This window comes from Diplotaxodon limnothrissa, linkage group LG9 (assembly GCF_057381915.1).
Source record: "Diplotaxodon limnothrissa isolate DT_005_m linkage group LG9, D_limnothrissa_male_GT1.1, whole genome shotgun sequence".
In the NCBI taxonomy this organism is placed as follows: Eukaryota; Metazoa; Chordata; class Actinopteri; order Cichliformes; family Cichlidae; genus Diplotaxodon; species Diplotaxodon limnothrissa.
The window spans coordinates 36,185,762-36,197,642 of NC_140604.1; the positions used below are offsets into that span (position 1 = coordinate 36,185,762).

General features: G+C 41.2%; 1 protein-coding gene across 1 annotated transcript; it reads left to right on the plus strand.

The window, feature by feature from the left end:
- The first annotated feature begins 2,597 nt into the window (after window positions 1-2,597).
- On the plus strand, window positions 2,598-10,739 carry LOC146626050 (protein NLRC3-like). Its single transcript, XM_085362232.1, has 4 exons — window positions 2,598-2,707; window positions 5,838-6,067; window positions 6,171-7,962; window positions 10,562-10,739. The coding sequence occupies exons 1-4, from the start codon at window positions 2,598-2,600 to the stop codon at window positions 10,737-10,739; spliced, it is 2,310 nt and encodes a 769-aa protein (XP_085218358.1).
- The last annotated feature ends 1,142 nt before the right edge of the window (window positions 10,740-11,881 follow it).

Genomic DNA, 11,881 nt, shown 5'->3' on the forward strand with positions numbered 1-11,881 from the left:
TACTCCACCTCCACCTTGCTGGCGTCTGAGTGGGACTGGAGCTCTCTGCCCTTTACCAATCCAGCCATGGGCCCATCCATCTGGCCCATCAAGACTCCCTCTCATTTCATCAGTCCATAAAACCTTAGAAAAACCAGTCTTGAGATATTTCTTGGCCCAGTCTTGACGTTTCAGCTTGTGTGTCTTGTTCAGTGGTGGTCGTCTTTCAGCCTTTCTTACCTTGGCCATGTCTCTGAGTATTGCACACCTTGTGCTTTTGGGCACTCCAGTGATGTTGCAGCTCTGAAATATGGCCAAACTGGTGGCAAGTGGCATCTTGGCAGCTGCACGCTTGACTTTTCTCAGTTCATGGGCAGTTATTTTGCGCCTTGGTTTTTCCACACGCTTCTTGCGACCCTGTTGACTATTTTGAATGAAACGCTTGATTGTTCGATGATCACGCTTCAGAAGCTTTGCAATTTTGAGACTGCTGCATCCCTCTGCAAGATATCTCACTATTTTTGACTTTTCTGAGCCTGTCAAGTCCTTCTTTTGACCCATTTTGCCAAAGGAAAGGACGTTGCCTAATAATTATGCACACCTGATATAGGGTGTTGATGTCATTAGACCACACCCCTTCTCATTACAGAGATGCACATCACCTAATATGCTTAATTGGTAGTAGGCTTTCGAGCCTATACAGCTTGGAGTAAGACAACATGCATGAAGAGGATGATGTGGACAAAATACTCATTTGCCTAATAATTCTGCACTCCCTGTACTTGTGGGGACCAATAGAGTCCCACAAAATGCCCGTCCCCACGAGTTTGAAGATATTTTTGAGGCTTTTTGGTGTCCTCATTAAAATCTGAAAACAAGTGTCTGTGTGTGTGTCTATGTGTGTGTGTCATAAAGAGAGTCGAGTTCACGGTCACACACTTTCTATCTCAGAGGCTGTATCCCAATTCTACGGAGCCCTTTTGATGACATGGTCCAAAAAATAAATCAATTGTGGCCACAAAATACTACTTCATGGGCACGAAATGCTAATTTGTGGACACGAAACACTTGACCAATAACCGTGATCCTTCCCAGGCCCTTGCAGTTGGGTGACAATAAAATCTATTCCGGCGTCCAGGTCCTGTAAAGCAACTGGGCTCTCAGTATCCTGTTTAAATGTAAAAATGGTTCCTTGCATTGCAGGCTTTTCAAAATGCATTTGTAACTCATTCCCAGCCTAAAATCAAACTCAATCATACCGTCTCTGTCCACGGTGTATAGGTTTAGCCTACTTATGCTTATGTCTCTACGCAGCTGTCCAGGAATTGTATCAATATGATGTGCGCACGTTGTCTATTTTGTTGCCACGTTATACCCAATTTGTGCTCTCGAAATAGTATTTTGTGGCTGAAATAGTATTTTGTGGCCACAATTTATTTATTTTTTGGACCATGTCATCAGAGGGGCTCCGTACAATTCAGGTTCTGCAGCCTTAAAGTACGCAGCCTCAACGATCCTCAAGGGCCACGTACTCAAAGACCGCTAAGGCCGGAAGTGAGAGGCTTGTGAAATGGGCGGTCTAGCCTCCATCGCGCTGCCCAGGTTGCCTAGCAACAATGATACTAACAGCTGGAAACGTTTCATACAGCTTTGTTTGACAGAAATGAAGACGAACATATTGTCGTTTGTTTGTTTCTACATGAGCTTTGATTTGATGAGTATCTGAGGCTGAGACCACAGGACTGTAAAACATGATTGTTGGGCTTCATTTCTGTACTGAACACTCATTGTAAGATTAGCTAGTAAATAACAATTAGTTAATGTTGTTCATGAGACTTAAGTCATCTCACTGTGGTAATGTAAATATAATATGGCCAATATTATATATATTGTCAGATTATTATGAGATATTACAGCAGTGAGCTTGAACTATGTGTCAAAGATTCAAGTTGCAGTTATTTATATTTCCTATTACCTTAAATCTTCACTCAAAGACGAGTATCAGATGGTGCAGTGGACACATGTGTGACTGCTGTGATTAAAGCATCTTTCTTTCAGCTTAACGAGTGAACCGTCAGCTCGTTCAAACACACGTTAAAGTCCGTTTGGCTCGACACCACCGAACAGAGGCAGCAATATAACACAGCTAACATTAACAGTGCAGTGGATCCTGCTTGTGCCGTGATGTTCAGGACTGCAAACCGAGCAGCATCACTGACTTTCAGCTTGTTGTGTTTGTGTTTGTGGATATATGACTGACTTTAATTATCCATAAAATCATCACTTTCTCTGTCAGATTAAGGTCGACTATATATATATATATATACATATACATATATATACGTATATATATATATATATATATATATATATATATGTATATGTATATATATATATATATAGTCGACCTTAATCTGATATATATATACATATACATATATATATATATATACGTATATATGAGGAGTAAGGAGTGGGGCTGGTTACCCCTCATAACATAACACATTCGTCACAGCACTCCGTGTTTAGAAACCCGTCAGTGTGATGCTTCCAGTACAACAGCACCTCTGAGTGTGTGTGTTTACCTCTCAGACTAACTCCACCCTGACATCAAGAAGATGGAGGAAGAGGACGGAGCAACATGTGCAGCATCCAGCTGTGTGTCTGTGAGGAGTGACGGGGTTACACAAACACCTCCACCTTACAGTCATGGACCTGCAGCAACAATGTAAGGGAGCTGCTAACTCATTTATTCAGAGTGTAAATAATGATCGTGATCACTTTCTAATTTGTAAAAATCAGTTTCATGTTTCAGATTTTTGACTAAAATGTCTCCTGACAGTGAAAGTTTTCATGGAAGAAATGAAACTGATTTGTCCTGATTGTCTTTGAACGTCTCTGCAGCTGAAAATCAAAATCAAAGTTTTTCTCTGAATTAAAAGGAAGGAAACAACAGTTTATTCTTTATGGTGAAACTGATGCTTTATGGTGTTTGTTTTCTGTAGATTTATGCAGATAAACTGTAAACTCAGATTAACTATACCATCAAATTTTAAAGGAAAATATCAGGATGAGTGTCTGTGAGCTGAGTCATCACAAACATTAGAAGGATGATGTTCTAAGACACGTGACCTGAACCCAACAGAAATGATCCAAGTAAAGTGACACTTCCTTAGAGCTGCACATAAAGACCAATGTTAACTGTTCCGCTCAGAGGACAACTTGAGGTTGTAGCTCATTGTTTATGGGCAGAACTTTGTGACATTAAAAACTGAATTTGAACAAGTTAAATTCAAATATGAATTGCTCAACTTGAATAAAAGCTTCTAAAACTGAATTTGAATTAGCCTAATTTGAAATTCAATGTATTGGTTTGAAAATGATCATCACTAAATTGAAAGTGAATTTTCCATCCATTCGCTTCCACTTATCCTTTTCAGGGCCACGGGGGGCACTGGAGCCAATCCCAGCTGTCATAGGGCGTATTAAATTCCGTTCTTTTGAATTCTTTTGGCGACAGAGAAAGACTGGACTCAGAGTGGTCAAAGCTCAAAAAATGGTCTTTATTTTACACAGAGGTGGGTCGAGTATCCAAAAATTGTACTCAAGTAACAGTAGCATTACTTTAAAATATTATTACTCAAGTAAAAGTGAAAAGTAGTTGTCAAAAAAGTTACTCAAGTAAGAGTAAAAACGTACTTGGTAAAAAGACTACTCAAGTACTGAGTAACTGTTTGAAATGTCCAATTAATTTTTTAAATAAATATTATCAGACAAACAAAAATAAATAAATAAACAAATTTTAGTATTTTCAAAAGAAATATACGTAAAAACATCAACAAAATAAGGCACAATGATTCTAATTTCCAGATTTCAGTTTTTCACAACATAAAGCTTTTTTCACCAATACCTGCAGTAAATAATATAAATATATAAACAGTGCAAACAATTTCCAGTGACAAGATATGCTGCAAACTTTATATTCATGTTTGCTCCAAATGGCACAGCAGCCTCAGAGAAAGCAGAACGAGGCATCTTCAACATATGTTCACACAAGGCAGCTCAGTTTACCATAAGTGGTATGGGTGTGCATCTATTTCTGCATATTTAGCAAAAATGTGCCCTTTCTTCACTCAGTGAGGTGATGGTTAAGCTTCAGCAGCAGTTTGCTCTCAAGGTTTTTTCTTTGAAGCTGTAACTGTTCAGCAGTGAACAGGAGTCCTGCATGACTGAGAAGTCCTTCACAAGCTCCAGATGCAGGAAGAGCTGTATTGGTTTTGATCAACAGCTTCTTGATGTGAGGAACGCCATGCAATAGATCCACACCTCCAGTGAATGGACATGAAAGGTACCTCTCCAGCTCCCCTGCTTCTGGCTTTCCTGACCCCATGGATCCATCATCTTAGTCGGTTAGGCTGCTGTTTGTGCTGGCCTCATCCGGCTCTGTGTCTATGTGATGTCTGATGAAGTTGAAACCTGTGGAAAGATGTATGGTTTTCAAAAGTATTAGGTCTGGTCATTATAGTGCTGTATACACTGCCAAGCTGCGGATGTTTGGCAAGAAGATTTGATCACACTGGAGATGGTTTTTGCTAACTCTTGTAGAAAAACAAAATCTTGTCATTCATATCCCGCACAAACAGTTTGCAATGAATTCCAGATTAAGTTTAAAATAAGAACGCGTGCAAGGCTAAGCAGTGCTCGCCAATAGATCCTCCTGTTTGGCTGTTACTCTGGGAAAAGACGAAAGACGGTGATGGAAGCGCGACTGGAGCTGCGATGTAGCCTCTATAATATTTATATTGTACGAACGTGATAATTCTGTATATTGTAATAACCTGATATTATATTGTTCAAACGTGAAAGGTATATTGTTAGAACAATATACTTTTCACTTTTCTATGTTTCTTTTGCCTGGGTGGCAGCTCTACGCTTCCGTATCTGAGGCTTTTCAGTGTGGCCTCACAAAATTATCACGACTACAACAACCATGAAAAGAGTTGGATGGACATTGCTGCTCAATCACAGCTGTCTGTTCAATGCTTTTCATTAGTAATTTAGCAAAGTTGACGGTGTGTGTCTGCCTGTGTGAGTGAAAGACAGAGAGAGGGAGAGCGAGGGACAGATTTTTCTATGATAAGCTTCATGTTATGGACGCACAGTGTGAGCACTCAGGTCGCATCAGAGCATCAGGCCGTATAGTGTGAGACCTGCATCGTGACCTATGAACTTCTAACCCCTGAGATTTAATTGTACAGTTTGAGCAGGAGCTGAATAACACGACTGAAAAAAATCGCACAGTGTTTGCCCAGCTTAATGCAGACTGTTTAAACTAAACAGCTGCTGTTTCACATAATAAACCCTGTCAGCAGCAGTATTGCCTCTGTTTTAACAGTTAAAGCAGTAGAGACGAGCTGTTTGCATGTGCGTGGAACTCTAGCGTCATTAACCATGCTAGCTGTTAGCTTATAGCTCACGCTAGCTAACCAGCGAGCAGTTAAAAGGACAGCTGAAGCTGCACAAAACACCCACAAACTTATCTCACTACAACGTAGCGCCGAAAACATGACTCGCAGCTCGAGCTCGACACAGCTGCAGAGAAAAGTCAAAGTAGAGAAACTTCTGTTTGAATTCAGAATGAGAGTGATGTTTCCTTTGAGTCGCATTTTAATTTTTGTCATTTTTCTAATGAGTCAACTAAAAGGAAACATCACTCTCATTCTGAATTCAAACAGAAGTTTCTCCACTTTGACTTTTCTCTGTGACCATCAGAGCTTCTGCACAGTGTCATCAAATCTGCATGTTTGTCACTGACAGTCGATGATTTTAGTGATAAAGAAATGTGTTCACAGGGGGAGGAAGAGGAAGAGGAGCAGTGTCTGTGAGGAGGAGCAGCTGTCCTGCTGTGCTTTGTGTCAGGACGTCCTGAAGGATCCAGTCTCTACCAGCTGTGGACACTGGTTCTGCAGAGGGTGCTTCTCCTCATACTGGGACCAGTCTGCTTCATCAGGAGACTCGTCCTGTCCCCAGTGTGGAGAAAGATCCAGAGCTGGACTGCAGACAGCCAGTCAGAGCAGCTGTGTACAAAGTAAGACTGAACATCTGTCTGCTGATGGACTCATTTCTGAAAACTGGACTTCTTGTGTTGTTCAGACATTGAAGAGTTTTCTTTCTGTTTTTCTTTCTTTCAGCAGATGTTGATCTGCAGGAGGTTTTAGATGAACATAAGATCAGTCTGAGGACGAGATGTGAACGTGTGACTGAAGGAAGTGATGAAACAGGAAGTAGAACCCTCCTCAACACCATCTACACTGAGCTCTACATCACAGAGGGACAGAGTGAAGAGGTTCATACCCAACATGAGGTGAGGCAGCTGGAGACAGCTTCAAAGATGGACGCCCTCCATGACGCTCCAATCAGGTGCCAGGACATCTTTAAAGCCTTACCTGACCAACAGAGACCCATCAGAGTGGTTCTGACCAACGGCGTGGCTGGTGTTGGAAAAACCTTCTCAGTGCAGAAGTTCACTCTGGACTGGGCAGAGGGCTTGGAGAACCAACATGTCAGTGTGGTGGTTCTGCTTTCATTCAGGGAGCTGAACCTGATCAGAGATGAGCAGTACAGTCTTCTGGAGCTGCTCCATGTTTTCCATCCAACATTACAGAAGGTCACAGCAGAGAAGCTGGCTGTCTCTCAGCTTTTGTTCATCTTTGACGGCCTGGATGAAAGCAGACTTTCATTGGATTTCACCAACAGGAAGCTGCTGTCTGATGTCACACAGAAGTCATCAGTCAGCCAGCTGCTGACAAACCTCATCCAGGGGAATCTGCTTCCCTCGGCTCTCGTCTGGATAACTTCCCGACCCGCAGCGGCCAATCAGATCCCTCCTACATGTGTTGACAGGCTAACAGAAGTACGAGGCTTCACTGACGCCCAGAAGGAGGAGTACTTCAGGAGGAGATTCAGTGATGAAGAGCTGTCCAGCAGAATCATCTCCCACATGAAGACATCCAGGAGCCTCCACATCATGTGTAGCATCCCAGTCTTCTGCTGGATCACTGCTACAGTTCTGGAGCACATGTTGACTACAGAGCAGAGAGGAGAGCTGCCCAAGACCCTGACTGACATGTACTCACACTTCCTGCTGGTTCAGACAAAGAGGAAGAAGAACAAGTACCACGAGGGACATGAGACGAGTCCACAGGAGCTGACGGAGGCTAACAGGGAAGTTCTTCTGAAGCTGGGGAGGCTGGCGTTTGAACATCTGGAGAAAGGAAACATCATGTTCTACCAAGAAGACCTGGAGCAGTGTGGTCTGGATGTGACAGAGGCCTCGGTGTACTCAGGAGTTTGTACAGAGATCTTCAAAAGAGAGTGTGTGATCTTCCAGAAACCAGTCTACTGCTTTGTTCATCTGAGCATTCAGGAGTTTCTGGCTGCAGTATACATGTTCCACTGTCTCACCAACAGGAAGACAAAGGTGCTGAGGGACTTTTTGGGGCAAAAGTACAGTGGGTCATCTCTGGATGATTTTCTCAAGATAATCATAAAGAAATCCCTCCAGAGTAAAAATGGCCACGTGGACCTGTTTGTCCGCTTCCTTCATGGCCTCTGTCTGGAGTCCAACCAGAGACTCTTAGGAGCTCTGCTGGGTCAGACAGAGAGCAGTCCAGAAACCATCCAGAGAGTCATCAAAAACCTGAAGAAGATGAACAGTCGTAAAATCTCTCCTGACAGAAGCATCAACATCTTCCACTGTCTGATGGAGATGAACGACCTCTCAGTACATCAGGAGATCCAAGAGTTCCTGAAGTCAGAGATCAGATCAGAGAAGAAACTCTCTATGATCCACTGCTCAGCTCTGGCCTTCATGCTGCAGATGTCAGAGGAGGTTCTGGAAGAGTTGGACCTGCAGAAGTACAAAGCTTCACAGGACGGACGACTGAGACTGATTCCAGCTGTGAGGAACTGCAGAAAGGCTCGGTGAGTCCAGATTTGATCATTAACATCATTGATCAATGTAGGTTAATAGTTTAATTTTTAAAATAAGAATCACAGTCCTTTATTTACTTTGTTTTATTATTTTGCGTTGAAATGGAGTCCAGAGTACATTCCTTGGCATTGCACATTTTAATATATTTTTAGCTGAGACTGTAATGGTAGGGAAGACTGAGAACCTTCAGAGACAGGTAGGGAAAGACCATCTCTGAATCGAGGAGGGGGCCTAAGGGTACATCTTTCACCATCTTACAATGCTGTGATTGCAGCCATTCCCCAACTCCTTGTGAATGGGACTGATGGACACTGATCAGTGGTCTTTGATCAGTGGGTTTTGATCAGTAGTTGTTGATCAATGGTCATGAGAATTTAATTTATAATTAAGATTAAGGAACTGACCTCCCAGCCCATTGTTCCTTCACTGGGCTGGTTTCAGTCATTATGCAAATGTACTGTTTATAAGATTGGGGAAACCTGCAGTCAGCTGAGACTGAAGAAGTCACTTGGATGAGTGACGAAATGTTTCTCCCACAAAACGCTACGTCCAGATGAACAGAATCAACTTTTGAACAAATAGAGGAGAGTCCCAGATTTTAATCCTAGTGGGAGTGTCCCTTAAGAGGGTATTTGACCAACTATTGATAAAAGGGTGTGGGTGATTATCAGCAGAGATTTCGAGAGATGAAACGTCTTCAAGAAAGTTTAAGAAGTCACTTTTCTTTCCAGGCTCCTTAGATTACCATGACTGGATGGTGAGAACCTACACAGACATATCAGGTGAAGTTTTCATTCTCATTTCCTTCTCTCACCCCAACCGGTCGCAAATGGCCGCCCCTCCCTGAGCCTTGTTCTGCCGGAGGTTTCTTCCTGTTAAAAGGGAGTTTTTCCATCCCACTGTCGCCAAAGTGCTGCTCATAGGGGGTCATATGATTGTTGGGTTTTTCTCTGTACCTATGAAGCACCTTGAGGCGACTTTTGTTGTGATTTGGCGCTATATAAATAAAATTGAATTGAATTGAATTGAGTTAAATGTTAAAAGGGAGATGAAACACATATAAAGGCTCATTTACACCCCTGAGCCCTGCTCTAAAATATGGACAAATATGTAATTCTGTCTGTGAAGCTGGGTTTAAGAAACAAGTGTTTAAAGTTAGAGTTTTAAAAACATGTTTAGCGCCATCTTCTGTCAGCGCGGGACGTGACGTCATGTGATTGATTGGTTGGTTGGCAGACTCACATTAGTTTATGTTAGCTAACTAGTGACAGGATGGATACCTCTAAGGAAAATAAGGACACTCAAACTAAACATGAGTGTGAGGGGATCACTTTAGTGCTGCAGCAGTGAGTTTATGTTAAAACAGGACAGACTGTCCACTTTACTGTCTGTGTCTGTAGCAGGAAGTGGCTGTTGACTCTTTGGCTAGCTGCACTGGAATGGGAAAATCCAGCTGTTTGCCGTGATGTTCGGTTTGTTTATAAATGAGGACTGTGGAGGAGGAGAGCTTGTTTGAGTCAGGTGACAGGTGGTTCACCTGACCAAGTCTACCAGCGCTGCAAACAGCTGATGGGTTGATCACCGTCATTTTATCCAACAAAATAATCTTTCTGTTTCCAAACACATCCATACAGTTTACATCATAACAGCCCACTACATGCTCATCACACCACAAACATGCATAAACTTAAACATATCATAAAATATGTCCTGTACCTGTGTGATTAAATAACTCACAGAATATCAACATTCAAACCACAACTTTGTTGTTATTTTAATTGTCACCTTTTAACCATTGATTTTAAATTAAAACTGTCAGTTAAAATATTTTAACACAGAAAGAAAGAGCAGCAGAAATATTAAGAAAATGACAAATAAATCATTCTGTCTGTCTTCAGTCTCCATGAACAGCATCAACATTCTCTGGTGAAATTTCTCTTTCCTCCTTAAAATATGTTAAATGTCAGTTTAAATTAAAATTAATGGTTAAAACATGTATGTCACATATGATCATCAGGAAATAGAGAAAAGCGAATGATTCAGTTCCACATTTGCTCGAAGGCGTTAAAGTTCATTAAAATTGTCCAATTACTTTCTGATCTAAGATCAGATCTTAGATTACTTTCTAATCTCAGCCAAACGACTTGCTCAGAAACAAATAAACACAGAGATAAACTTCTCCTGACAGATATAATCTAATTGAATCATGTCCAACCTCAGAGAGAATACAGTCAGCCGTGTGCTGGGAGACATGTTTAACTGCAGTATACGAGCTCTGAGTGCTCCATCACAACTTGCAATGTGAGACAACAGCAGTAACCGATATCTCCAAAAATGTCAGACCAAATACGCTCCAGCTTAACAAATCAATATTTGAAACTTACTCCACTACATTGTCACCTAAAGAAATTATTGAAAGTGTAGCTGGTGACACAGAAACAGCGGATTTAAAAATTTTAAGTATAGATCAGGTTAATCAGATTATGACCTCACTCTGTTTTGTCTTCAAATACAGTACATTCAGTCTGTGTTTATAATGCATATTTTCAGCTTTTATAAAAACACATTTTATATTTTCTATAATCACAGACTGATAAACTGTGAATTCTCAGAAACTCACGGTGCAGTTGTGGCCTCAGCTCTGAAGTCTAACCCCTCCCATCTGACAGAGTTGGACGTGAGTTTCAACAAGCTGCGGGATTCAACAGTGAAGGTTCTGTGTGCTGGACTGGAGAGTCCAAACTGTCGACTGGAGAGTCTGAGGTGAGTTCACTGACTGCAGCTGCTGTTTTGTTTCTATATTTCAGATCTTTGGTTGATGTTTGAAACTTTCTTTAGTGTCTGAAAACAAATGTGAAGATATTTGAGTGCTTTCAGAAATGTTGTGTCTTTCCAAACGACTGAACAACAGTTTTTCTTTTGGCTCCAAATAGAAGTGACAGAAAGTTGTGCTGAAACTGTTTCACAAAGTTGGATCCAATTCCATTAGTTTGTGATATACTTCAACTGAGCTGTTCACTGCCTAAACCCACAGAGACTGTCAGTCTGGACTTTTCTTTATTTCTATTGGCTGTCAGTGAGATTTCAGAGCAATCAGAGACTGTGGGTCTGTATATGAAGTATAATTCATGTGCAGTTGTTGAAGTTGTAGAATGAGAAATGGCACTTAGGGGTTTTTCCTGCTTTCATTCAATCAACCAATCAAAATTTATTTATATAGCACATTTTTAAAGACCGAAGTACACCAAAGTGCTTTCCAGTAAAATCATGATACAGATAAAAATCACAATATAAAATATAAATTACAGATATAAATAAAATAAATAAAATATAAAATAATTACATAATCTAAATGCAAAGCCAGATGTAAATTACCCTAATTCACCTTGAATGCCAGGTTAAACAAATACGTTTTTAGACGTGATTTAAAAGACTGAATGGAATCTGATGCGCGAATATGAAGAGGAAGAGTATTCCATAACCTGGGTGCGGCAACGGGAAAGGCACGGTCTCCTTTGTTCTTCAGCCGAGACCAAGGTTGCACTAAGAGCAGTTGGCCCGATGATCTTAGTGCTCTCTGAGGGCTATACAGACAGAGGAGATCGGCTAGGAAATCAGGTGCCATATTGTTTAGGATTTTATAACTAAACAATAAAATTTTAAAATCAATTCGGTATTTAAATAGTCGGGATTTATACTAGAGAATGTTTCTGACGTTATATTGTTGTCTTTTGTTGCAGACACCAAGTGCCGAGGTCCTGTCTCAACCTCCTTCAGACCAATTGGTGAGTGACACACCCACTTCATTCTTCCAACAGGTGAAGATGGATGTTGCAGACAGGACATATCCTAACTTTTGCAGCCGTTACGATAATAACGCGCTGTTTGCACGATGAGCACAGCTTCCAA